This window comes from Poecile atricapillus, chromosome W, assembly GCF_030490865.1.
Source record: "Poecile atricapillus isolate bPoeAtr1 chromosome W, bPoeAtr1.hap1, whole genome shotgun sequence".
Classification (NCBI taxonomy): Eukaryota; Metazoa; Chordata; class Aves; order Passeriformes; family Paridae; genus Poecile; species Poecile atricapillus.
Window position 1 is genome coordinate 29,443,670 of NC_081288.1, and position 26,500 is coordinate 29,470,169.

The 26,500-nt window shown below is 51.4% G+C and overlaps 7 protein-coding genes across 7 annotated transcripts; 4 read left to right on the plus strand and 3 right to left on the minus strand.

Annotated features, from left to right (window-relative positions):
• The first annotated feature begins 4,668 nt into the window (after nucleotides 1-4,668).
• LOC131591905 (histone H1.11L-like) lies at nucleotides 4,669-5,634 on the plus strand. Its single transcript, XM_058863022.1, has one exon. It carries the CDS (start codon nucleotides 4,673-4,675, stop codon nucleotides 5,297-5,299), a length of 627 nt encoding a protein of 208 aa, XP_058719005.1. The 5' UTR covers nucleotides 4,669-4,672; the 3' UTR covers nucleotides 5,300-5,634.
• Nucleotides 5,635-5,778: 144 nt separating this feature from the next.
• On the minus strand, nucleotides 5,779-6,204 carry LOC131591363 (histone H2A-IV). The gene has a single exon (XM_058861943.1). The coding sequence runs from the start codon at nucleotides 6,202-6,204 to the stop codon at nucleotides 5,815-5,817; it is 390 nt and encodes a 129-aa protein (XP_058717926.1). The 3' UTR covers nucleotides 5,779-5,814.
• A 286-nt stretch (nucleotides 6,205-6,490) lies between these two features.
• On the plus strand, nucleotides 6,491-6,939 carry LOC131591364 (histone H2B 5). The gene has a single exon (XM_058861944.1). It carries the CDS (start codon nucleotides 6,538-6,540, stop codon nucleotides 6,916-6,918), a length of 381 nt encoding a protein of 126 aa, XP_058717927.1. The 5' UTR covers nucleotides 6,491-6,537; the 3' UTR covers nucleotides 6,919-6,939.
• Nucleotides 6,940-9,182: 2,243 nt separating this feature from the next.
• LOC131591361 (histone H3) lies at nucleotides 9,183-9,616 on the minus strand. Its single transcript, XM_058861941.1, has one exon. It carries the CDS (start codon nucleotides 9,596-9,598, stop codon nucleotides 9,188-9,190), a length of 411 nt encoding a protein of 136 aa, XP_058717924.1. The 5' UTR covers nucleotides 9,599-9,616; the 3' UTR covers nucleotides 9,183-9,187.
• Nucleotides 9,617-22,269: 12,653 nt separating this feature from the next.
• LOC131591360 (histone H1.11L-like) lies at nucleotides 22,270-23,235 on the plus strand. Its single transcript, XM_058861940.1, has one exon. It carries the CDS (start codon nucleotides 22,333-22,335, stop codon nucleotides 22,996-22,998), a length of 666 nt encoding a protein of 221 aa, XP_058717923.1. The 5' UTR covers nucleotides 22,270-22,332; the 3' UTR covers nucleotides 22,999-23,235.
• Nucleotides 23,236-23,320: 85 nt separating this feature from the next.
• Nucleotides 23,321-23,827, minus strand: LOC131591362 (histone H2A-IV). The gene has a single exon (XM_058861942.1). It carries the CDS (start codon nucleotides 23,777-23,779, stop codon nucleotides 23,390-23,392), a length of 390 nt encoding a protein of 129 aa, XP_058717925.1. The 5' UTR covers nucleotides 23,780-23,827; the 3' UTR covers nucleotides 23,321-23,389.
• A 296-nt stretch (nucleotides 23,828-24,123) lies between these two features.
• On the plus strand, nucleotides 24,124-24,624 carry LOC131591365 (histone H2B 1/2/3/4/6). Its single transcript, XM_058861945.1, has one exon. The coding sequence runs from the start codon at nucleotides 24,127-24,129 to the stop codon at nucleotides 24,505-24,507; it is 381 nt and encodes a 126-aa protein (XP_058717928.1). The 5' UTR covers nucleotides 24,124-24,126; the 3' UTR covers nucleotides 24,508-24,624.
• Nucleotides 24,625-26,500: the final 1,876 nt, after the last annotated feature.

Consider the following 26,500-nt stretch of genomic DNA (forward strand, 5'->3'; position numbering starts at 1 on the left):
ATGTTCTCTTCCTGTCAGCCCCTACCTGAATCTGGTGCAGTCAGGGAACTGTATTTGACTTCAAAAAGCAAACGCATTGCTGTACTTTGTGCCTCTTTAGAGTGATGTCTGAAAATGAGCATCCTTCTTCCTTCAGCTTTAGTGGACACCAGTCATTGCACCTGAAACATTTCCTTCAGTCATTCTGTGCGGGTCTTCCCACAGTGATGGGTCATGAGGGAGTCTAGAAAACAGTAGTGTCTTTCCCTAAAACCTGCTCCCCAGTAGGAATCTTTTCCTCCACAGCACAGTAGATTGCAAGTAGGCATTAATAATCAGGCTCCCTACTTCTTACCACCTTTTATATTTTGGGAAGCATACGGTGGCTGATGCATTTCCTGATGTATACTCAAAATTCACATCAGTTTGGATCCAGGACCTCTGAATTTCGACATGGAGATACAGACAATTCACTTCCTTGCTGTTCTACAGCATTTTCAAGAACTTTGGAGGTTCCTGTTCTCACCTGATATGCAGGGAAACAGAGGCAGGGAGGAAGCCAATAGTTTTCTCATTGCCTCCTGGGTAGAGCAAACAGTGAATGTAGGTGGCCTTAGTTTCAGATGAGTGTTTGCTTCCTGAAGCTATTCTCTGACCTGACACAGCTTTTACAATACTGATCAGGTCATGATTTTAAATTCCCTTGTTCTGGCCCTTTTCAAGATTGGTGGTTGAGACTTTCCCATGTTTAAGGGTATATCATACTCCATACTTCTCTTTCTATTTCTTGGAAAATAAAAGGTTTCTGTAAGCCAAAAAAATTCTTTCCCTTGTAAGGCTTCTGGTACAAGATGCTGGGGTTTTTTTTTATCCTTTTTTTTTTTTTTTGTGTGTGATTTTTTCTTGTTTGTTTGTTTTTTTGGTTTTTTGGTTTGTTTTTTTTAGATTATTAATATGGAAGTGATTGGACAGCTGTCATAGGAATCCTCATTTGAATAGATGTCAGTAATATGGAAAGAATATTGCTTAATGCAGGTAATTTTAAAAAAAACCATATTGGAATCTGTTCATCAGTTCAAAACTGCCAGAAGAGTTAGTGGAAAAGGAGCAAGAGACACGGATATATTCGGGATCCCACAACTAAGCACTTTATATAACAGACCTTACATATGTTGAAAAATAAGGTGGCAAAACAACCCACTGATTCCTCCTCCTCTAGCTCTTCTCTGAAGATGTCTGCTTGCCCAAATTCATGGTTCCCCTGTCTCCACAGGTGCAGTGATACCAGCAGCTGTTTTTGCTCTTAGCTCAGGGCAGCATTTCAGCTGCTGGACATCTGTTCAAATTGCTCCTTTCCTCTGCCGGCTCTGCATCCCAACGTCTGCTCAGAAAAGTGCAGGGAATGTCATCTTCAATCCTCACCCTCCAGGTTGACAGGGGCCAACCTCCTCCCCTCAAGGATTCTTGACCACCTCTTCTGAGCCACTGAGCTTGTTTTTATGAGGTGGTATCTCATCTTCCTGCAGAAGCTCAGCTTCTCTGCAGAAAGTGGGAGAGTTGCAGGTTGTTGTTCTCTGCTTGACCAGGGTGGGCATCAATGGGGAGCAGGTGAACCCCAAGGGCTGCGGTCAGCCAGAAGTTTAAGACCAGCTGCCTCAGAGGAAATAAATCTGCTCAAGTGGTGTGAATGTTGTGGTTCAGAGTGGGATGGGAAAAGATGTGAGTCCCCATCAGGAGCTGGTAGGGAGGGTTGTACATTGCCACTCAAACCAAAACTGTGGGAAGGGATTTTCTCCAGATAGCAGCTGAAAGGTGGAACAAACTGCTCTTTCTACCATCCCCTTTGGGTTTTGTGACTGTTGCATGAGATGGAAATGCTATTATTTTAGAAGAACCTTTTGGAAACTGAAGCTGGCTGCTCTTAGTCCAAAGCATCTTGAGATTTCCTTGTGAGGGTGCTGAAATGAAGGTGAAAGGGTATTTCAGATGCAACTGACTGATCTGGGCCCTATAAAAGGTCAGCCAAGCCATTCCCACATTTTTATGTGTTTGATGGCAAAATAGTTGGGAATCACCAAAGTGAGGTGCAGGAACTGTTTATTTCCAGCCATCCTGTACCTAAACCTGGTGACTACATCCGACGTCACTGTTAAGTACAAGTGGCAGTAGAGTTTCGTTATAACTGAAATCTGCTTCTCTTTCCACTAGGACTGTAATTAAACACCTGCATGCAGCTTGGCCAAAAGTGCTCCCTGTTGTCTGGACCTAGAGAGCTGCTGAACCAGTAGCTTTGAGAGTCTTTTACAGTTCCTGCTTCACCAAGGAGGGGTACTGTCAAGGCACCACCAGCTCTGCCTGTCCCTGCCCAACATTTCCTGGGGCTCCCCCAACCCTGTTCTGATCCCAGGAGCCCATTCCAGCCACCCTGGAGCCATCAGCCCCACAGCAACACAGAAATAGGGCCAGTCTCAAGTTCCCCACAACCTGGCCATGGTCCCATTGCCCCAGGGAGGCACCCAATGCCTGGAGCTGGGGCTGAGCCCAAAGCCCCTCTCCAGGCCTGATCCTGATCCCACCTGCAGACTGACTTCTTGGCCTTGCCTCTGTGTGTGTGTATGGCAGGGAGCTGAGGTTTGTGCCAAGTTGAAAGTTAAAATGAGTAGAGGAATTCATTGCATTTTGAACATGTTTTGGCGTTTGGTTTTGCTTTTTTTCTGTATGAAATTAGATGAATCATCTCTGAACCATTTTTTCTGCTGACAGGAAATGCTGAGAATTAACACTTATAGCTGAGCCTCAGAAGAAGAGTAGAAAACATGAATCAGACTAAAATAGGAGGATCCAAGCAACTGTATTTTTAAGAATTGTGTCTCTCAGTTCTCCTATCTCCAAAACAGAGATGGGCTTCACATATTTGGGAAAGTCATGGTAATGTGAAATGCAGTGCAGTTAGGTGTTCATGCAGAAAAGCCATAAAGAAGGGGAAGAATAGGAGAAAGAGTTCAAGAAGAATTTTCCTCAGTATGAGTACAAACAGCTGAACACTGGACCTTTGTAAGGTCCTCTTCCTAGGACTTGTAATGTTACCTATGGTGGGTGCTCAGCTTTGTTCCCTAGAGCCAAATATCACAAAAGGGATGTGCAATAATTGAAAAGTACATACAGTAATTGGAAAGCTACACTGATTTTGCTTTTTTTTTTTTACTTGGCCAGCAGGCACTAAGTTTGGTTTGTATTACTATATATTTTTGCAAGTTAATTGACGTTTGTTACTGGTTATAGTAATCTATACTTTCCATGCTGTCTGGGAAGTGCTCTAAGGGGCTTTCAGATCTGATCTCTTGCAGTCTGAGCTGGCTCACATTGATAGCACCTGCAAAAAATAAATTGTTCTGTAGGATTTGCTGGCAGATTCTTGTTACTCTACCAGAGATCTCTGTCCATACTGACAGTGCATGCAGAGACTGACAGCCTGGAGTACCATTGAGATCCTGCTGTTCTTGCTTTCCCCTCTTCCAAGCTGAGGTAGCAAAGCTAACTGTAATTGTGAGGGTAAATGCATAAGAGGGAGGGAAGGAGAATTCCTCCAAGTAAGGATCCTTCCTATCTGTTCTTTTTTATGTCTGCATTGCAGGGAAATATGTACTACTACATGTATCAAATAAGTTTGAGCGTGACTAGAGTAATGACCTCTGGTCCACCAAGAGCTTTGCCTCACTTTGTGCTGCAGCCAAAGCTTTTATGTACAGAAACTGCTGTGACATGATCTGTCACACAACAAAAGAACAGTGAGCAAAAATTGTATTTTTCTTTCCAGCTACAGATCAAAAATATGAATAGAACGGTGCTCTCACATCCCTTGCAGACTCAAGCTCTGTCAATTTTTTTTCCCCATGTTCATAAGTGATATGAATGGATGTTACAGATTTAGCACTGTGTAATTTACTTATAGTGTGGTCTGTTTATGCACCAGAGACTTTCATGAAGCTCTGTGGTCTAACACAAACTTTTTAATCTTTGGTCTTTAGGTCCCAAATTTTTCCACTGATATTGGGGTGCCTTTCACTGAGTTAACAATAGGAAAGTGTTTCAAAGAGGGCAGCCCATTCTGAGAGGGATAAATTATATGCTGTCTAACACTTCATGCATAGAAGTGTGGAACGCCTGGAAACTTTATGTTTGGAAGTACAGGAGAAAAATATGCCTGAGTCTTTCAGAGTAGCCAGAGATATAAACCTCGGTAGGAGAAGCCACAGCACAGCTTTGTATTACCTCAGTCTCTTTGAAACCGTTTTATTTTAAAAAATGGGAGTCTGTTTGCTTTCTTGTCTAAGGTAACATCGACCCTCTGGAGATTAATACTAAGTTTTCTGGCTCACTTAACTTTAAAGGAGAATTTCTAATTTACGAAATAAATTTTCGAGGTCCGTTGGGTGGCAGAACTCGGGATTTCTTGTCCCCTAGCCACTCAAACACAACTCTTTTCGCGACAAGACACCAACAGGTGAAAAACAGCCGCTCACGCGGCCTCACAGGTGTAGAAAAATGACGATTTCGTGACAGATAAAAACCCATTCCATTCTACCCGAACGAAAAACAGGGCGGGGAGCGGAGCAGGGGCGGAGCAAATCCGCGCCCGCCGCGCGTCTATAAAAGGGGGCGCGGAGGGGCTGCCGCTGCCGCCCGAGCTGCCATGGCCGAGAGCGCCCCGGCCCCAGCCAAAGCTCCCGCCGCCAAGGCCGCCGCCAAGAAGCCGAAGAAGGCGGCGAGCGGCTCCAAAGCCCGCAAGCCCGCGGGGCCCAGCGTCACCGAGCTCATCACCAAGGCCGTGTCCGCCTCCAAGGAGCGCAAGGGGCTCTCCCTCGCCGCACTCAAGAAGGCGCTGGCCGCCGGCGGCTACGATGTGGAGAAGAACAACAGCCGCATCAAGCTGGGGCTCAAGAGCCTCGTCAGCAAGGGCACCCTGGTGCAGACCAAGGGCACCGGCGCCTCCGGCTCCTTCCGCCTCAGCAAGAAACCCGGGGAAGTGAAGGAAAAGGCTCCTATGAAGGAAGAAACTGCAGCAACCAAGCCCAAGAAGCCGGCGGCTAAGAAGCCTGCCAGCACTGCCAGGAAGGCGGTGACAGCTAAGAAGAGCCCCAAGAAAGTTAAGCCGGCAGCCAGGAAAGCGGCCAAGAGTCCCAAGAAGGTGACAAGGGCTGTCAAGCCCAAGAAAGCGGTGGTAGCAGCAAAGAGCCCGGCTAAAGCAAAAGTGGTGAAGCCGAAGTCAGCCAAGCCGAAAGCTGCCAAAGCGAAGAAGGCAGCGCCCAAGAAGAAATAAGCCCCTCCCTGAGGAAGTCTTGCTCCGCAGTTAAACCAAACGGCTCTGTTAAGAGCCACCCACGTTTTCTTAAACGAGCTGAAATGCTGTGGCTGCCGCTGTTTGGGGGCGGTTTAAGCAGGGACGTGCGTGGGAGAACGGCTGACTGCTCGTCAGTGTGCTGTGGAGTCCGGGAACAGCTCGAGGGGCGCTTGAATTGGTAGGGGAGGGGAGCAGCCCCTTGGTGACTTTCAAAATGCTCACAAGGCGCAGGGATTGGTTGCGGAAGGGCTGAGCTCCTTCCTGGGACCGCTTCAGCCCCGCCCTAGAGCGAAGGAAGGCGGTGTGAGACTGGTGATCTGTGTGCACGGAGCTCCGTCTCAAATAGCTTATTAAAACGTTAGCCAAATGTTTTAAAAACTCGTAGGTTTTTGTCACCTTAATGAAATCTAAGCTCTTTTTTTGAAATTGTAGGTGGCTCTTAAAAGAGCCTTTGGGTTTATCTTGGTGAAAGCCTGCAGCCTGTTCTTTGGTGCTCACTTGGCTTTAGCCTTGTGGCTGTCGGTCTTCTTGGGCAGCAGCACGGCCTGGATATTGGGCAGCACGCCGCCCTGCGCGATGGTCACCTTGCCCAGCAGCTTGTTGAGCTCCTCGTCGTTGCGGATGGCGAGCTGCAGGTGGCGGGGGATGATTCGCGTCTTCTTGTTGTCGCGGGCCGCGTTGCCCGCCAGCTCCAGGATCTCGGCCGTCAGGTACTCCAGCACGGCCGCCAGGTACACCGGGGCGCCGGCGCCCACGCGCTCCGCGTAGTTGCCCTTGCGCAGCAGCCGGTGCACGCGGCCCACGGGGAACTGCAGCCCGGCCCGCGACGAGCGCGACTTGGCCTTGGCGCGCGCCTTCCCGCCCTGCTTCCCGCGCCCGGACATCGCTGCACCTCAAAAACTCGCGTTGGGAGCCGCAAACAATACACCCAACTTCCGAGCTCAGCCTTATATACCTTTTCAGCGGAAAGCACGACTTTCGATTGGCTAAGACAAGAACGTGACTGAAGCAGCCAATAGCTACGCGGATCTAGATTTGACCAATGGCGATGCACGCCGTAGCGCTATCGCTGCAATATCTGGCCTCAGCCAATAATAGTTTAGCACGCGGGAAACCCTAATTTGCATAACCGCCCTATAACTGCGGGCGCTCAGAAGGATCGTCAGTTCTCTGTCCGAGAAGTCGTTGTTGCAGTTGCTTTGAGAGCGTTCGCTGCCATGCCTGAGCCGGCCAAGTCCGCCCCCGCGCCCAAGAAGGGCTCCAAGAAGGCGGTGACCAAGACGCAGAAGAAAGGCGACAAGAAACGACGTAAGAGCCGCAAGGAGAGCTACTCCATCTACGTGTACAAGGTGCTGAAGCAGGTGCACCCTGACACGGGCATCTCGTCCAAGGCCATGGGCATCATGAACTCCTTCGTCAACGACATCTTCGAGCGCATCGCCGGCGAGGCGTCGCGCCTGGCGCACTACAACAAGCGCTCCACCATCACGTCGCGGGAGATCCAGACGGCCGTGCGGCTGCTGCTGCCCGGCGAGCTGGCCAAGCACGCCGTGTCCGAGGGCACCAAGGCTGTCACCAAGTACACCAGCTCCAAGTAGGCGCTTGGTGCGTCCTTCACCTGATATTTACAACCCAAAGGCTCTTTTAAGAGCCACCCACCTTTTCAGCAAAAGAGCTGATGCTGATGCGAGTGTTCACCTGTCCCGTTTGTTTTCGGAAGGGGGCTTGGGGGGGGGGGGGGGGGGGGAAATGTGTAGCTGCGGTGTAATGGTGCTGTAAATCTCAGTGAAAGCCGGTTTTACAGTGTTTGCAGTAAACGGTTATGTCCTGCATCTCCTTCAACGATTCCCGAGGACGTTCATAACCCCTTTATTAAACTATTAGTCTATTTTAGTGTATGTGCAGTACGGAGGCGGCGGGTTACACAACAAATAAATGTCGGTAGTCGCTCAATTTAAGCAGCTGAAGAACATACGTTCTTACCTACGACCTCCGTAGTCCTATCACATCCAGGGCCAAGCACAGCGTGCCCAGGGTCGCATTTTCGCGGGTTTCATTTACCTCTCTGTCCCCGCTCCGCACAGACTCAGCCGCCGAGCAGCGGGCGGCGCTGGGGGCGGGCGGGCAGGGCCGGGGCCGCTGCCGCGCTCGGTCCGACCTGAGTGAGGACTGCGCGGAGCCTCCCCGCGGGCGGGCCCGGCCGCCTCACGCGCCTCCCGCCGCGCCGCTGATTGGTGCCGCTCGCGCCTCGCAGCCCGCGCTTCACCGAGACGCGCCCCCCCCCACAGACGCGCCGCTGCCACCGGGCCGGGGCGGCAGCCGGGCAAGCTGGGCCGGGCAAAAGTCGGCCGCCGCCTGCGCCTTCCGCCTTTCTGCCGCCGCCCTCGACCGAACGCGGCTGCCGAGCGGGAAGGGGCCGCGAGCCTTCGGGGAAGGAGGCGGCCGGCGGCGGCGGCGACAGCTTTAGCCAGCGGTGCCGAGGCCGGGCCGGGACGCGGGAGGAGCGGCTTTGCAAAGAAAGAGGGCTCGGGCAGCGGGAGCGCGCCGTAGCGCTCGCTGCGGTGCCGCCGCCCCTCCCCCGCCTGGCAAGGGGCTGCGGGAAGGGGCCGGGCCGGGGCGAGCACGGGGCGCGTTTCCCGGCCCGGAGGCGGGGCCTTTTCCCGGGCTCGAGCGAAGCGTCCAATGGCAGGCGGGCGGTGCCGCGCGGGCGGCCAATGGGAGCGGGCGGCGGGTTATAAATGTCGGGGGCGCGGGGCCGCTAGCGCAGTGTGTGGTGTGTTGTGGGCGATCGGCTTTGTGCTGGGGCTGGGCCATGGCGCGCACGAAGCAAACAGCGCGTAAGTCGACGGGCGGGAAGGCGCCCCGCAAGCAGCTGGCTACCAAGGCTGCCCGCAAGAGCGCGCCGGCCACGGGCGGCGTCAAGAAGCCGCACCGCTACCGGCCCGGCACGGTGGCGCTGCGCGAGATCCGGCGCTACCAGAAGTCGACGGAGCTGCTGATCCGCAAGCTGCCCTTCCAGCGCTTGGTGCGCGAGATCGCGCAGGACTTCAAGACGGACCTGCGCTTCCAGAGCTCGGCCGTCATGGCGCTGCAGGAGGCCAGCGAGGCCTACCTGGTGGGGCTCTTCGAGGACACCAACCTGTGCGCCATCCACGCCAAGCGCGTCACCATCATGCCCAAGGACATCCAGCTGGCCCGCCGCATCCGCGGCGAGCGCGCCTGAAGAGTCTCCTGCCGCAGTTCTCTAGACCAAAAGGCTCTTTTAAGAGCCACCACACGTACAGTTAAAGGAGCTGTAGCGCTGCTTTAAACGCCGGTTCACGAGGCTTGGAGGATGAGGGGGAAAGTTCAAAGTTTGCAGTGGGTTATTTCAAGCAGTTGTGTTGCAGTCATGTAAGCTGCATTATCAGAGTTGGTAAAACTTCCTGTAAATATGTTCTGAGTACAACACAACTGCAGTGAACCTCGGGAAGTTTTAGATCATAAATTCTGGGACAACCTCAGATCATTCGTGCTGCCTTTACACTTGGCAGCTCTGTCGTCAGGCAATTTCAGAGATCTAACTGTTTTGCCATTAGTGTATAATATACATAACGGTTTTTCCCTATGATCAACCATGTGTGTGTGGAACTCTACAGCTCAACTCAACGTGCATGTACTGGCTTTAAAACACCCTTTACACTCAGGATGCTGACAACACACTGCCCGGATTTACCTCCAGACTCTCCTCCCCCACCCAAAACCATTCCACTTCCACGACAGTGCTACAGCTCCTTTAATTGTGCGTGTAGTGGCTCTTAAAAGAGCCTTTTGGTCCGTGTGAGTTGCCTTCGTACCTGGCCGGGAAGGGCTGCGGCAGGAGACTCTTCAAGCGCGCTCACCGCGGATGCGGCGGGCCAGCTGGATGTCCTTGGGCATGATGGTGACGCGCTTGGCGTGGATGGCGCACAGGTTGGTGTCCTCGAAGAGCCCCACCAGGTAGGCCTCGCTGGCCTCCTGCAGCGCCATGACGGCCGAGCTCTGGAAGCGCAGGTCCGTCTTGAAGTCCTGCGCGATCTCGCGCACCAGGCGCTGGAAGGGCAGCTTGCGGATCAGCAGCTCCGTCGACTTCTGGTAGCGCCGGATCTCGCGCAGCGCTACCGTGCCGGGCCGGTAGCGGTGCGGCTTCTTGACGCCGCCCGTGGCCGGCGCGCTCTTGCGGGCAGCCTTGGTGGCCAGCTGCTTGCGGGGCGCCTTCCCGCCCGTCGACTTACGCGCTGTCTGCTTCGTGCGCGCCATGGCCCAGCCCCAGCACAAAGCCGATCGCCCACAACACACCGCACACTGCGCCAGCGGCCCCGCGCCCCCGACATTTATAACCCGCCGCCCGCTCCCATTGGCCGCCCGCGCGGCACCGCCCGCCTGCCATTGGACGCTTCGCTCGAGCCCGGGAAAAGGCCCCGCCTCCGGGCCGGGAAACGCGCCCCGTGCTCGCCCCGGCCCGGCCCCTTCCCGCAGCCCCTTGCCAGGCGGGGGAGGGGCGGCGGCACCGCAGCGAGCGCTACGGCGCGCTCCCGCTGCCCGAGCCCTCTTTCTTTGCAAAGCCGCTCCTCCCGCGTCCCGGCCCGGCCTCGGCACCGCTGGCTAAAGCTGTCGCCGCCGCCGCCGGCCGCCTCCTTCCCCGAGGGCTCGCGGCCCCTTCCCGCTCGGCAGCCGCGTTCGGTCGAGGGCGGCGGCAGAAAGGCGGAAGGCGCAGGCGGCGGCCGACTTTTGCCCGGCCCGGCCCAGCTTGCCCGGCTGCCGCCCCGGCCCGGTGGCAGCGGCGCGTCTGTGGGGGGGGGCGCGTCTCGGTGAAGCGCGGGCTGCGAGGCGCGAGCGGCACCAATCAGCGGCGCGGCGGGAGGCGCGTGAGGCGGCCGGGCCCGCCCGCGGGGAGGCTCCGCGCAGTCCTCACTCAGGTCGGACCGAGCGCGGCAGCGGCCCCGGCCCTGCCCGCCCGTCCCCAGCGCCGCCCGCTGCTCGGCGGCTGAGTCTGTGCGGAGCGGGGACAGAGACGGTGGGGGAGCGGACGAAAGCCGGGAAAGAGGCACGCTTGGGACCCTGTGCTCGATGCTAGCGGCCTGTGTAGGACTGTGCAGTTCGGGCAGGAAAGAGCATACTGATTGGGGGGAAGGAGTGAGGGTATCCATCTCAGAGCCTTTCCAGAATAACTGAAAAATAAGAGCCCAGAGTTGTTGGAACCGCCTGTGCTCTCTGATTCACACTGTCATCCATTTACGTAGCTCAACGGGGAAACAGCATATACTAGCAGTCAGGAACAGAGTTGTTTAGGCCGTTTTGAGACCAACAGCAGCAATTGCTCGTCTAACCCGTGGCCCCCAAACTGGGCATACACCAAAATTGGGCTCCCAGGTTTTTTTAAGAAAATTACAAGCGTTCCCTTCTTAGTTGAAGCAGATGGAGAACAGATCTTTTTACTGCAAACAGTGCACGTCCCGCTTTCCTTACAGTTTACAATGCTTTCATACTGTAACCTCTCTTTTCCAAAAAAAAAAAACCAAAAAAATCCAAACGGGACAGCAAAATACAGATCAGCATAGCATCAGCTCTCTTGTTGAAAAGATGATCCAGGAGGTCTTGCACAGGGTGCAGAAGCATCTTATTTATATGTGATATATTTGGTGAGAGCCTTGTTATCCTCAGAGACAGATACTGTTTTCCCTTGCCAGCTACATGCTCCGTTCGGGTGTGGGGCGGTTTAGGAGATGGGGCTGCCGAGTAATGAGAGTTCTTGTGAGCTATAAAGAGATGTAGTCGCCGTCACCCCAGATCTGCGTACGTGGCTATTTGTGTTTCCTGGGTATCAAAACGCAACATTTTTCACATGGAACAGAGAAGGCAGGGGTGAGGCGATGTGTGTGTCCTCCGTGGGTGCCGAGATGCGTGTGTGTCAGGGAAGGGCAAAGCAAGCTGCTTGCTGTTTGATGAGCTGAACGATACATGTGTCATCAGGAGAGGAGACATCCGTGCCCCATGGGGCCCTGACTGAAGTGTGTGTCAGCCGGTGCACAGTGACGCGTGTAGAGGGAAGCAGCAGAGTGCTGTGCCCGTTCTTCGGGGATCAGAATGATCCCTCTGTCGGGGAAGACCAAAAGGATGCACTATCAGGCGCTGAACAATGTTTGTCAGCTGGTGCAGAACCATCCGTGTCTTTGCTGGCCTCAGGAGGTACTGTATGTCGCAGGGAGCAGAGCGATGCATGTGTCGGCATGCGGAGGGCTCTGTGGGTCAGGACACGAGGCTAACGTGGATTGAGGGTGCTGAGCAATGTGCTTTGGCAGCGGCTGGGGGGTGTGTGGGGAGGACGGCGCAGGGCGGCTCAGAGACACAGGATGTCATGAGCTGCATGCATCGTCGGGAGCAGAACGATCGGTTTGTAAAGCAGTGCAGAGCGATGTGCTTTCCTAGGGGAACCAAGCGATACGTGTGTAAATTGGCGGGCAGTGTTGTGTGTGGGGGAGCAGCGGGACGATGCCCATGTCATTGGGAGGAGAGCAGTGTTTCGGGAGGTGCAGAGTAATGGCAGCCCCATACACAGAGCGATGTGTGCACCAGCGGCGAGGAGCAACGTGTATGTCTGGGGGGTGCCCGATGATGCTGGTGCCAGGGAGTATAAATCTAATTTGTTTTTCAGGGTGCGCTGTCTTCTTCCGGATCATAGAGCTATGTGTATGTTAGACACATGCTGTGTGCATGTTTGCATATCATTTAATGGTAAGCATGTTATGGAACTTTTAGAAAGTGGAGGATGTGAGTGCTGAACAAAGCAGAGTACTGAAACACATCAATGAGCTGTGAAGAGGTCACCGAAATAAGTACCCCGTGTTGGGACTCCCGAGCACTTGGAAAGAGGCATCAGGTCTTCTCTCACCTCTTGATGTGGGAGTGAACGTGCTGTGCAAGTTGCTAGGCCATGATTTGCCAGTTTCATTCCGTGTTTCTTCAGTTGACCTTGCACAAGCTGCAACAGCACAGCGAGAGCTGAAAGTCTCCTGCATTTCCGTGTTCCCATTTTCCAAGCATGGTGCTGCCCTCCCTGCCCTCCTTGCCTGAGGTTCACTGGGCGGTCAGACCCTCCCCAGGCCAGCCTTGGGAAGAAGAGCTGGTCACAGAGGTGCCCAGTGCAATCAGGAGCTTGGCAATAGTGCTCTGCCCAAAGCCATGGCTTGTTCTGCCCTGGCCCCAGTGCTCTGCCTGCAGCCGCCTCCCAGCTTCTCTCCACTCCTGCCCGGCTTAGTGACTGGATGTTAATTCCACACACCTTCCCTTGATGAATTCTTATTTGTCTTGTGTGGATATTCCTTTCTAGAAGTATTGGTTTTGAGAGGGTTACTTACTTTCTGTTTCTTAAATCTCTGCAGGAAGCCCTCAAACTGTCATTCTTACGGCACCCAAATTAACACTTAACGGGTTCCAAGGTGTGTGTGGAAACAGAGGAGCTGTACACAGTCCCACAGGTGCACTCGTGTCCTGGAGAAGCTCCTTTCCCCAGCCGCTGCACCCTGGTTAGCCCATCCTGTCCAGGTGGGACAGCTGTGGGGCTGACAGCAAACCTGACCATGCTTTTCCTCTTGGTACTAAGTCTCTGTCTTCTCTGGGTGTTGGGTGAGAAGTGATTGTGTGTGGAAGTTTTCTAAGTGTGGGAACTGCTGAAATAAATGCAGTGTCCTATCCTGTATGGAAGATCCTTCCTGTCTCTCTGTTTGTCACTGCCCAAATGTGTGGAGCATGATACATACGAGAAACAGCCACAAAAAGAGAAATCGTTTAAGGGAACCTGTGGTGGTCAGGCTCAGAGCCGACTCCCAGTAGATCCTGACTGTCAATCTGCTTGCTCATCACCTGCCTTCACCATCTACATTTTCCTGGGCTGGTCCATCTCCTCTCTGTGGTGGCTGCAGCTGCAGCTTCGGGCCCCATGCACTCGCACAGCCATGGGAGAGATGTGAGGCCAGAGCGGGAGGGAACCTCCGGCACAGCCCGCACTGAAGGGACAGCACGGAGCTCTTTGTGTTGCTCCGCTCCTTGAGGCACGGAGGAGTCTCTGCAGGCAGCAACAGGGAATCCAGGTGCTGTTCCTTTCCACAGCCCAGAGCCTCCTCCCAGCGAGAGGACAGGCAGGCTTAGGAGCATATTCCACCCTGTCCCCTTCTGTCAGCGCCTCACCTCTGCATAGATTTGGCCATGAAGCCAAACATCTCCTAATCAACATATCAGTTGTCTTGACAGGACATTCATGGTTGGGTTCTTTTTCCCCTTGGACTGAGATTGATGAGAGAGAGGCAGTTTTCTCTTGTTCAGACTTCATTGTTTATTCTTCTTTTATCTATATTACATATATACAAGGTACAAGGAGCCATGTGCACTAAGATAGAAGGGTGAAAAATGGCTAAAAAAGATTTTCTTCAAGGTCTTTTATATGTCTGTTTACCCAATTAACAGATGCCAAGTAAATTATTTTTCTTAGTGACCCAATGACCCAACACCTGTGTGCTGCACAGAGTAACTCTCTACCCAATCACCCACTACTACTGAAAAACCTCTAGAAGAAGAAGATGAAGAAGAAAGGACAAGAGACAACACCCTAAATCCTCCATCTTTTCTTCTGTTCTCTAAACTATTTAAAATCCAAACTTCAACTCTTTCACACAGTGACTTAAGAAAACTTTCTAATCTACACACTTACACTCTTAGTTTTTCTATTTAACTTTAACAGTTGTTTTCAAGGTGTTACAAGAAAGTCAGTGCTTTCTTGGATGTCAGAGCCAGGTATCAGAGATAAGAGCACACTCTGTGCCTCTGACTCCAACAATCAATTATCACTAATTGATTGTCTGTGTTATCTTTAGCTTTCCAAGAGCAGTTTCATGCAGTCTCTTAAGGTGAAAATACCTTGGCATAGGATGGGGAGAAAATTCTTCTTCTCAGTGACAGTATGAAGTGCTTTTTTTTTCTTTTTTTGAGATGAAAATTATCTAAATTTAAACATTCTTCTTGATGGATTTTTGCAGATGGGTCATGTCTCTGCCACTGATTGTCTGTTAAAGTCTTCTCCTTTATAGGCACCGATGGTTAAGATATTTTTGCATGGGGAAAAAAAACTAAGTTCCATGTAAAAAGACAGTAACAGCTGGGATCACCACCAGAAGGCACAAATGAAAACAAAAAGTAAAAAAAACCCCCAAACCTACCAAAATAAAAAAAACCCCTCAGCACACAAATACCCATGAACAACAAAAACCCCCTACAAAAACCCTCCCAAAAAACCCCAAGAAACCTTACCACCACAACAATAAAAAACCACACCATAGAAAACCAATCCCAAACCAACCCAGGCAATATAAATCACTTTTTCTTTGGGAGTTACTTATCAAACTGCATCTGGAAGAGACAGAAGCATAAGAGCCCACACAGTTAGTCTGACCTCCTTCTAGAAAAATATCATAGAAAAATATCCTGTGAAGAGCTATAAATGAGTAAGCTGAATGCATTGCTCAGGGTGGATATACCAACATGATATCAAGGGAATGGGGACGGCAAAGACAATGAGAAACATTTGCACTTTTCAGACAGAGATTTTAACACATTTTTGTTCTTGTAAAATATTGTCTTACCTGCAGGAGCAGCCCACAGAGACATTTGACCATTTTGTTCCTCTCCTAACTTTCTTCTGTTCTTTCAGATTTATGGAACAACTGATTCCCTGAACACAGAATGACATTTGGTAGGGAAGCTGGTCCCCATTGCTGGTTTCACACGCTGGAAAATCTGACCCTGAGCCAGAAGAGCAGAGCAAAAATGCTTATTTCATCACAGTAACAGTGTACGGGCAGATTTAATCGCAGTTCTGCTCATACCTTTGCATCCAAGTGGACTCTGTTCCCATAAGGGAAATAGCCTTCTTGTTGGTTGGACATTCCTTCTCCCTTTTCCTTTGCCAGATTTGAAGGTGATGTGTTTTTCAAGTTTTCTCAGACTTGGCACTCTGCACTCCCCCTGCTGGTTTTAACACTTTGACTTTGGGGTTGTATTGAACCCCAGGTTGAAACCAGTCTCAGGTTTTACCCTCCATGTTGTGCCTGTGAATCTCTGACTCCACTGGCTCCACTTTCCCGGCTCAACCCCATACCAACACCATCCCAGCAGATTTGCTCAGTGATCCAGGATGTTGTGGCTGCTGCCAGTCACTGTCACAGTCCCTACCCCACCCACCTTGTGCATCAAATATTAAGAAAACATTTATAGCAATTCAATGGATTGATTGATTGGTCTGAACTGATTCTTGAAATTCTTTAACTGAGCTCAGAAGTAATCAACAACTTTGCAGTCTGGAATGATCTAGGAAATATTTCTCTCTTGCTTTGAACTAAAATCAAACTGTTGAAGAAATCTGAGTATTTTTGTAAGAAGGTAATTAAAAAAAAATAAAAGCAAGCTGTATCTGTGTAATATTTAAATTTCCTTCCTAATGCCTACCTTAACTCTGCCCATGGACTTTTTATTTTGAGAGATTGCTGTTCCATCTGGGGCCTTTAAATCTTGACAAATACAAAAACTTTTGTCACGGGGAGGAGTCCTTTGCTGTAAACTGAATAGTATGTAATTATAAGTTCTTCCCTATTGAGACATTAAGTTTTCTTACTAATGTAACAATGTATTATGGTTTAGAATATCTTGATAAATCAGTTTTTAAATAAAATCCATCCTGCATGGACAAAAGATGTCTTTCAAATCACACAAAGTCTGCAATTTACATCAAGGGCATGTTTGAGTTGCCGTAACTCTGTGACTTTAATTATGAAGTTTTCTTTTTTTAAGCACCCAAAAGTCAGAATGAATTTATCTGCACAACATGGATGAAGTATCACGTAGCACAAACATCAGGAAGGGTTTGAGAAAATATTGCAGTTACAGTGCAGACTTAGGCAGCCCCAGGTGAAAAACATGGTAATGGGGCTTTGCAGCTACAGGCTTCACACATGACTTGATCACGCTGTTTGAAGTGTGCATATCTAGGCTGCATTCCTGCTCCTCAGCTGCATCTGTGAGCTGGATGTCTCCATACATCCTCCTGAGCAAACACTGAAAGTCAGTCACAGTCACAGGTCACTCAGTGAGATTAATCACAAGACTGAAGGGCTGAAATTGATGGCTATAAACTGTTCAGAAGGATCAGGAAAGAAAGGCAGGGGCAGGTTGTCTTCTATGTAAAAAAAAAACAAAACCAAAAAAAAGTAAATAAGTGGATTGATTGCAAAGAACTGTATTAGAAAAACAGTGATGGACAGCTGAGAGCTTCTGGGTGCAAAACTAGAGGCCAAGCCATAAAAGGAAACCTCATGGATGGTATGTACCACAGGCCACTCAAACAAAAGATGGAGGATGCTGATGAAGCTTCTTTCTTCAACTACAAGTGCCATCATATTCACAGGCTCCTGTTGGGGAACATCAGTCAACCTGACATCTGCTGGAAATGTGGGACAGAAAGCCACAAGTTATCCAGGAGACTCCTAGAGCATGTTGAAGACAATTTTTTTTTCCAGGTGAAAAAAGGTCCAACCAAAAGAGAAGCACTACTTGACCCGTTCTTGCCAACAAAAAATAACTAATGAAAGATGTCAAGAAATAGTGGTAACCTGGGCTGCTGCCTGAGTCCAGACCTATCACAGATTTGAGGGATATGGGCCAGGCAAACCAGAGAGACAAGATATTTAATTTAGTAAACATTCAGTTGCTTAAGAAAACAGGATACGAAAACCTCTTGGAAACTGCCCTCAGGGATCAAGGAGAAGGACAGGCCTGAAAGTTATTTAAGGACATTTGTCCAATGGAGCGGGTACACTTGATTCCCACATGTAAGAAAGCTGGCTAGGAAGATATAAGACCAATCTGGCTGAGTAAAGACCTTGTGGTCAAACTGAAATTCAAGAAGTAAATGCACAGGCAGTGGAAGCAGGGATACATATCCTGGGATGAATATAGGGTGCTGTCCAGGTGTGTATGGATGGAATCCGAAAAGCTGAAGTACTTCTGTAACTGAATGGGGCAAGGGGTGTGAAGAATAATGAGGGCTTCTGTAGGTACACTGATCAGAAAAGGAGGACCAAGTAAAATGGGCCCCCAAATAAAAAAGACAGGAGATTTAGTGACTACTGGCATAGAGAAGACTGAAGTACCCAACAAATTTTTTTGCCTCACTTTTCACTGGCAGTCTGTCTTTCCCATCTCCTAAGTCTGTGAAACTCAAGGCATAAACCAGGGGAACAAAGTCCTTCCCCTACTGTAAGAAAAGATCAGGTTCAAGACCATCTGAGGAACCTGAATATACACAAATCCATGGCACCTAAGGGGATTCATCCCAGGGTCTTCAGGGAATTAGCAGATGTAGTTACAATACAGATATCATTTAATATTTTCATCAATAACATTGTGGGATCGAGTGCACCCTCCATAAGTTTGTGGGTAACACCGTGCTCCGTGGTGCCATTGATTCACTGGAGGGAAGGGATACCATGAAGAGGGACCTGGACAGGCTTGAGAAATGGACCCATGTGGACGTTGTGAAGCTTGACAATCTCAAATGCATGGCCCTGTACTCAGGTCAGGGCCATACCAAATATCAGTACAGACTGAAGGATGAACTGATTACAAGAAGCCCTGCACAGAAAGATTCAGAGATATGGGTGGTGTATTTGGACATGAGGTGGCAATGTGCATTTGCTGCTCAGAAAGCCAGTTGTATCCTGGGCTGCATAAAAAAAAAGCACAGCTAGCAGGTTAAAGGAGGTGATTCTCTTCATTCACTCCACTAATGAGACCTCACCTCTGGTATTGCATCTACCTCTGGGGTCCCCAGTACAAGAAAGACTTGGAGGAAGTCCACAGGAGGGCCATGAAAATGATCAGGGAGCAAGAACACCTCTCTCATGAGGAAAGGCTGGGAGAGTGGTGGATGTTAGGTCTGGAGAAGACAAGGCTCTGGGTAGACCTTAGTATGGCATTTCAATACTTGAAGAGCACTTATAAGACAGAGAAAGACTTTTCACCAAGGCCTGCAGTGACAGGAAAAGGGGAAAGTTTTAGAAGTGAAAGAAGTTAGATTTAGATAAGTTCCAAGGAAGAAATTTTTCATTATGAAGGTGGTGGGACACACTGGAACAAGTTGCCAAGAGAAGTTGTTAATGCCTTCAATGGAAGATTTCAAAGCCACACGGGATAAGTCTTTGAGCAACCTGGTTTAGTGAAAGATGTCCTTGCCCATGACATGGCCTAGATAATCTTTGAAGGACCCTTCCAACACAAATCATGGTGTGACTCCGTAGTGCACCAAATAATAGGAACCATAGGAAGGACCTTCCTGAAAGCATCTATCCATACCAGAATAGGAGAATAGGGAGTTCTTGAATTCCTGACTGAACTTTGGAAAAATTTCATAGAATCATAGCATCATAAAATATGCTGAGTTGGATGGGACCCATCAGCACCATCAAGTCCAACTACTGGCCATGTGCAGGACACCCCAGGAGTCACACCCTGTGCCTGAATGTGTTGTCCAAATGCTTCTTGAGCTCTGTCAGGCTGGTGCTGTGACCACTGCCCTGAGGAGCCTGCTCCAGTGTCCAAACACTCTGGGTGAAAAGCTTTTTTCCTGACATCCAACCTAAGCCTCCCCTGACTCAGTTTCATGGCATTTCTTTGAGTCCTGTCACTGGTCACAAGAGTGAAGAGATCAGTGCTTGCCTCTCCTCTTCCCCTCTTGAGGGAGCTGCAGACTGTGATGATGTGGTCTCCCCTCAGTCTCCTCCAGGCTGAACAGACCAAGTGACCTCAGTTGCTCCTCATATGGCTTCCCCTCCAGACCCTTCACCATCCTTGTGGCCCTTCTACAGATGCTCTCTAATCACTTAATGTCTTTTTTATACTCTGGTACCAAAACTGTGCACAGCTCTTGCGGTGAGGCCAACCAGTGCATAGCAGAGGGGACAATCCCCTCCCTTGCCCAGCTGGTGATGCTGTGCCTGATGCTCCCCAGGACAGGATTGGCCCTCCTGGCATCCAGGGCACTGCTGGCTCATGTTCAACTTGCCATCGACCAGAATACCCAGGTCCCTTTCCATGGCACTGCTCTCCAGCTTCACATCCCTCAGTCTGTAAACACAACCAGGATTGTCCTGTCTCAGGTACAGATTCCAGCACTTGCCCTTATTAAACTTCGTATGGTTTGTGATTGCCCATGTCTCTAATTTGCCAAGGTCTCTCTACAGGGCCTCTCTGAATTCGAGGGAGCTGACAACTCTTCCCAGCTTAGTGTCAATGGCCAGCTTAGTATTCCTTTGAGCCCTGCATCCAAGTTGCTAATGAAGACACAGAGAACTGGGTGAGGGTGAAGCCCTGCTAAACCCCACTGCTGACAGCCTGATGTTACTTCAGTCACTCTAACTCTTTGTGCCTGATGTGTGAAAACCAGTCAGGCTGACATACCAGGCCCTTCTCTCCCTGCAGAAGGGAGTGTCTGATTGCAATTACTCTTCCTCAAGACAGAGGAGGTCTTGATGTGGGGTACAAATGGTGTTGGCTTAGGGGGACCCTATATCCCTGAAGGGCTCACCTCATCAGTTGTCTGGCCTTCTACTTCCAGGGCCTCATTCCTGTTGTAGAAGGTGCCAGTCCTACTTGTTATATTTTCAGAAGGAGAAGGAAGCTTTCTCCTGGTCCACCACTTCCAAATATCTCTGTCCACTGCATTTAAAAACTGTTCTGTTACCAGAAGGATCAAGGAAATCACTATCTGTGCTCCTGGTCTTTCAATCAATCAGCCCAAGGCCAATTGGTATTCAATAAATGGTCTGTTAGCTTGACAACTTTTTTAAAGGGGAAAATAGAAGAAAGACATCATTTTGTTTTTACTGAGCACATTATAATATTTGAAGCAATGATTTACTTTTTTTATTTTAAGTAAGTTCACCCATTAATTAAAGGAATTAAACTTATTTCTTCCTCCCTCCTCTATCTGAAAGCCTTCAAAAGATCTCTTTCCACTTCCTTCTTTGCTTAGCCTAAAATTAACTGTCTCTGGCTGTGAAAAACAAAATTTAAAAAGTCCAGATAGGTAGTCAAAATTTTGGAAGACCAGGAAAAGTAGCTTATAGGAGAGCACATGGACTGCTCCAGGAATGTGCTGCTACATCAGGTGTTTGGAAGTAAGCTAGAGGCCTAGCCTAAATTCAGGAAAATGCATTTGCAAAGGTTCAAAAGAATTTAAAGGTAAAGGAATTAGAGACTCCGAGTGATTAGAATGTATTAAGATACAGAATTTGAAGGAAATATGTGTGCTACAGAATTATCACCCAGAAACCTCTCCCCAGTGGTGTGTGTCCTTCCCAAGAGATTCACTTTTGTGCAAATGTAGTTGACAACTGAAATTCACAGTTGATTCAGGAGATGAAACTACCACAGAATATAGCATCAGGACAAAAACAAATCCACACCATCTTCTGGTTTTATCTTCTCCCATATGATGTTATTCTGCTGGTTGTCCTCCCTCGAAAAAAGCCTCTCTGAAATGCCACCACATCTCTTGACTGTCGTTAAGTACACCCCAGTCAAGATAATCTAGTACCACTGACAAGTTCATAAAACTGACCCCACCATCATCAAAACTTCACAAGACAGTGTATGATATTTTATTATCAAAAGATAAACTGAAAGAAGCCAAAAAACTACATTTACAATCACATGAATCAATCACCTAGGACTCTGATTCTTTCCCACACTGTCCTACAAATATTCAAACATTACAGTCCAGTTGCTATCAAACTCATCTCAAGAAAAATCCTTTTTATGTGTATTCAATTTATCCCACATCACAATTGTCATACATTGGAAAAAGCCATGCCATTGCCTCTCTCGGCAGTTCTCAGGAGAAAATTGTTTGCTTAAGTCACTTGAATGATATTATTTTATTAAAGAAATGCCTGCAGCTTTACAACTGGTTTTTCATCACAAAAACATGTTTTTAGTTTTAAATAAAACATGATTTTATCATGCTTTTCTTTTTGTAAAACTGCTGATTGTGGCTGGCAAAATTCCTGAATAATAATGTAAAAGTAAGCAAAAAAATAAACACTACCTTTAAATGAGAACATACACATGAATACGTTTGCCTACTGTGCAGTGAGAAAAGAAGCATTGTGGGGAAAAATTTGGAATACAGCTCATTAAAATATTAATACAAAGGCATAGAAAACCAAGGGGGACAGAGAAGCAACTTATATATGTTATTCTGGGGCTTTAAAGATAGCTGATTATTTAAGAGGGCTGCTTTTCATGTTAAAGTTTCTGGTAAAAAATGTCTTTCTTCTACTTTTTACCAAGTCTTGCTGGAGATAAATAGGACACTGTGTCCAAAGGTTTCATTATTTTGAAGAGATGAAGTCGCGTTATGGAGAACAGCTCCTAACCCAGATACAGAGCCAACTGACTACCTTGTGTTACTTGCATCTTTTCAAAGCTAATTTACGCTAAGATAAGGTCTCGAGATTACCCCCATTTTTCAACACCTCGATGAAAAACCCTCTCGGAAATGTGTATCCGATGTCACTGAGACAGTAGTGTCAGAAGCAAAGTTTTAATTCAAAAGGAGAGAGAAAAAATTTAAGCTCCAGCTCTACGTGCAATCCCCAAACTCGGAGATTACTGACTTGCCTGAAACTCATTTCAAGTCTCGGTTCAAAGAAACGCCGCAAGGCAGAAATATCCTCTGTCCTCAACAGGAATTCTCAGAAAGGGGGTGCGGCGGTCCAGGATATTTTAAGAAAAATCCACTTTTTTGCCAGGGAAGAAACACAGGGCGGGCGGCGGGGAGCGGGGCAGGGGGCGGGGCGAGTGGCGGAGCGGACCAATCAGCGCCCGCCGCGCTGCTATAAAAGGGGGCGCCGGCGGTGCCGCCGTAGCCGCGTCCACGCAGCGCCGCCATGTCCGAGAGCGCGCCCGCTCCCGCTGCTGAGGCAGCGCCCGCCGCCCCGGCCCCCGCCGCCAAGGCTGCCGTCAAGAAGCCGAAGAAGGCGGCGAGCGGCTCCAAAGCCCGCAAGCCCGCGGGGCCCAGCGTCACCGAGCTCATCACCAAGGCCGTGTCCGCCTCCAAGGAGCGCAAGGGGCTCTCCCTCGCCGCGCTCAAGAAGGCGCTGGCCGCCGGCGGCTACGATGTGGAGAAGAACAACAGCCGCATCAAGCTGGGGCTCAAGAGCCTCGTCAGCAAGGGCACCCTGGTGCAGACCAAGGGCACCGGTGCCTCCGGCTCTTTCCGCCTCAGCAAGAAACCCGGGGAAGCAAAAGAAAAAGCACCCAAAAAGAAAACTGCAGCTAAGCCCAAGAAGCCGGCGGCTAAGAAACCCGCCAGCGCCGCCAAGAAGCCCAAGAAGGTGGTGACAGCGAAGAGTCCCAAGAAAGCCAAGAAGCCGGCGGCCAAGAAAGCGGCCAAGAGCCCAAAGAAAGTAACAAAGGCTGTCAAGCCCAAGAAAGTGGCGGCAGTAGCGAAGAGCCCGGCTAAGGCGAAGGCGGTGAAGCCCAAGTCAGCCAAGCCAAAAGCTGCAAAGGCAAAAGTGGCCAAGGCTAAGAAGGCGGCTCCTAAAAAGAAGTAAAGCTGCTGAGGAAGTCTTGCTCTGCATTTAAACCCAACGGCTCTTTTAAGAGCCACCCACATTGTCTTTTAAAAGTGCTGAAATCATGAGTTTGTGTATTTATACTATAGTGTGAGGAGTTGGGGATAATGGCAGCTTTAGAAATACCCTTTCCAATAGTTAACACAAGGTCAATATTTTTAAATATAATTTGCCACCATTTAGAGGGTAATTACTACAATAATTACTGATACCATGTATAAAACAACAAATAACCCAGAAGCCATTACACTTATAGTATTGTTTGCGATATTTCATAGGAATTTAGCTCCTTCAGGAAGAAGTGGGTGGCTCTGAAAAGAGCCTTTGGGTTTGTCTTTGTGAAAAGTCTGCAGCCTCTGTTCTTCGGTGCTCACTTGGCTTTAGCCTTGTGGCTGTCGGTCTTCTTGGGCAGCAGCACGGCCTGGATGTTGGGCAGCACGCCGCCCTGCGCGATGGTCACCTTGCCCAGCAGCTTGTTGAGCTCCTCGTCGTTGCGGATGGCGAGCTGCAGGTGGCGGGGGATGATGCGCGTCTTCTTGTTGTCGCGGGCCGCGTTGCCCGCCAGCTCCAGGATCTCGGCCGTCAGGTACTCCAGCACGGCCGCCAGGTACACCGGGGCGCCGGCGCCCACGCGCTCCGCGTAGTTGCCCTTGCGCAGCAGCCGGTGCACGCGGCCCACGGGGAACTGCAGCCCGGCCCGCGACGAGCGCGACTTGGCCTTGGCGCGCGCCTTCCCGCCCTGCTTCCCGCGCCCGGACATGGCAGCGACTTCAGCGGCACCGGCAGCAGCGACAACGAACTCAGGAAAGCCGAGAACACCGAACGAACGCTGAGCCGGAGCCCCGCCTGCTTTATATACAACTGGGCCGGAGCGGCAGCGCCCGTTCTGATTGGCCGCGAGAGAGAAGTCGCTCCACGGCCAATGGGAGAGCGGCTCGGGTCGTGGCCAATAGCGAATCCCGGCGCCCCGCGCGGAGCCGAGGGCCAGCCAATCGCGATGCGGCGCTGCCGGCAGCGCTGCTATAAAGGCGGCTCCCGAGGCCGAGGCGCTGTCGTGAGCTGCTGGTTGCTGTGTTCGGAGTGAGTGAGGGATCTGTAGTTGCTGCCATGCCTGAGCCGGCCAAGTCCGCCCCCGCGCCCAAGAAGGGCTCCAAGAAGGCGGTGACCAAGACGCAGAAAAAAGGCGACAAGAAGCGCAAGAAGAGCCGCAAGGAGAGCTACTCGATCTACGTGTACAAGGTGCTGAAGCAGGTGCACCCCGACACGGGCATCTCGTCCAAGGCCATGGGCATCATGAACTCCTTCGTCAACGACATCTTCGAGCGCATCGCCGGCGAGGCGTCGCGCCTGGCGCACTACAACAAGCGCTCCACCATCACGTCGCGGGAGATCCAGACGGCCGTGCGGCTGCTGCTGCCCGGCGAGCTGGCCAAGCACGCCGTGTCCGAGGGCACCAAGGCTGTCACCAAGTACACCAGCTCCAAGTAGGCGCTTGCTGCGTCCTTCACCTGATACTTACAACCCAAAGGCTCTTTTAAGAGCCACCCACCTTTTCAGCAAAAGAGCTGATGCTGATGCGAGTGTTTACCTGTCCGATTTATTGTCCCATTATTTTTTTTGTTTCCGAAGGGGATGCCTAGGGCGGGGGGAAATGTGTAGCTGCGCTGTAATGGTACCGTAGAACTCAAGGAAAGTAGGTTTTGCAGTATTCGCGGTAGACGGTTATGTCCTGCATCTGCTTCAACGAACCTGACGGCGTCCTTAATTCTCTTAAAAGTCTCAGGAACCTTCTTTCCGTGTATGTTTACAGTGTAAGGGAAGCAGCTTAGGAAATGCTGTCGCTGGTCTTAACGGCCAAAACCAATGCTCTGAGCGCCGGTACGTCGTGTTTTCCGGTAGAGCTACGCTAACGGAAGTCTCAATCGGAGGCATTAAAGGCACAGGCAGTTCCAGACGACCTTGTGGCCTTACTTTTCAGTTCTTTAATTAGAAGCAAAAGGATCCGAGATGGATACGTGCTCCCCTTCATTACCCGCAAATTGCGTTTTCATAAGCGACCGGGGGAAAAAAGGCGAAACGCTGCTCTGCGTTTTCGTCCCCAAAATGCAGATCTACACAGTCGCTAGCACCAAGCACAGGGTCCGAAGTGTGCCTCTTTCCCGGCTTTCGTCTGCCTCCCTCTCCCCACCGTCTCTGTCCCCGCTCCGCACAGACTCAGCCGCCGAGCAGCGGGCGGCGCTGGGGGCGGGCGGGCAGGGCCGGGGCCGCTGCCGCGCTCGGTCCGACCTGAGTGAGGACTGCGCGGAGCCTCCCCACGGGCGGGCCCGGCCGCCTCACGCGCCTCCCGCCGCGCCGCTGATTGGTGCCGCTCGCGCCTCGCAACCCGCGCTTCACCGAGACGCGCCCCTCCCACAGACGCGCCGCTGCCACCGGGCCGGGGCGGCAGCGGGGCAAGCTGGGCCGGGCCGGGCAAGTCGGCTGCCGCCTGCGCCTTCCGCCTTTCTGCCGCCGCCCTCGACCGAACGCGGCTGCCGAGCGGGAAGGGGCCGCGAGTCCTAGGGGAAGGAGGCGGCCGGCGGCGGCGGCGACAGCTTTAGCCAGCGGTGCCGAGGCCGGGCCGAGACACGGGTGGAGCGGCTTTGCAAAGAAAGAGGGGTCGGGCAGCGGGAGCGCGCCGTAGCGCTCGCTGCGGTGCCGCCGCCGCCCCTCCCCCGCCTGGCAAGGGGCTGCGGGAAGGGGCCGGGCCGGGGCGAGCACGGGGCGCGTTTCCCGGCTCGGAGGCGGGGCCTTTTCCCGGGCTCGAGCGAAGCGTCCAATGGCAGGCGGGCGGTGCCGCGCGGGCGGCCAATGGGAGCGGGCGGCGGGTTATAAATGTCGGGGGCGCGGGGCCGCTGGCGCACTGTGCGGTGTGTTGTGGGCGATCGGCTTTGTGCTGGGGCTGGGCCATGGCGCGCACGAAGCAGACAGCGCGTAAGTCGACGGGCGGGAAGGCGCCCCGCAAGCAGCTGGCCACCAAGGCTGCCCGCAAGAGCGCGCCGGCCACGGGCGGCGTCAAGAAGCCGCACCGCTACCGGCCCGGCACGGTGGCGCTGCGCGAGATCCGGCGCTACCAGAAGTCGACGGAGCTGCTGATCCGCAAGCTGCCCTTCCAGCGCCTGGTGCGCGAGATCGCGCAGGACTTCAAGACGGACCTGCGCTTCCAGAGCTCGGCCGTCATGGCGCTGCAGGAGGCCAGCGAGGCCTACCTGGTGGGGCTCTTCGAGGACACCAACCTGTGCGCCATCCACGCCAAGCGCGTCACCATCATGCCCAAGGACATCCAGCTGGCCCGCCGCATCCGCGGCGAGCGCGCCTGAAGAGTGTCCTGCCGCAGCCCTTCCCGGCCAGGCACGAACGCAACTCACACGGACCCAAAGGCTCTTTTAAGAGCCACTACACGCACAATTAAAGGAGCTGTAGCACTGCTATGGAATGAATACAT

Bases quoted from the DNA above. Each gene is read 5' to 3' on its own strand.
- LOC131591360 (XM_058861940.1), top strand. From the start codon at position 22,333: ATGTCCGAGAGCGCGCCCGCTCCCGCTGCTGAGGCAGCGCCCGCCGCC.
- LOC131591905 (XM_058863022.1), top strand. From the start codon at position 4,673: ATGGCCGAGAGCGCCCCGGCCCCAGCCAAAGCTCCCGCCGCCAAGGCC.
- LOC131591363 (XM_058861943.1), bottom strand. From the start codon at position 6,204: ATGTCCGGGCGCGGGAAGCAGGGCGGGAAGGCGCGCGCCAAGGCCAAG.
- LOC131591364 (XM_058861944.1), top strand. From the start codon at position 6,538: ATGCCTGAGCCGGCCAAGTCCGCCCCCGCGCCCAAGAAGGGCTCCAAG.
- LOC131591365 (XM_058861945.1), top strand. From the start codon at position 24,127: ATGCCTGAGCCGGCCAAGTCCGCCCCCGCGCCCAAGAAGGGCTCCAAG.
- LOC131591361 (XM_058861941.1), bottom strand. From the start codon at position 9,598: ATGGCGCGCACGAAGCAGACAGCGCGTAAGTCGACGGGCGGGAAGGCG.
- LOC131591362 (XM_058861942.1), bottom strand. From the start codon at position 23,779: ATGTCCGGGCGCGGGAAGCAGGGCGGGAAGGCGCGCGCCAAGGCCAAG.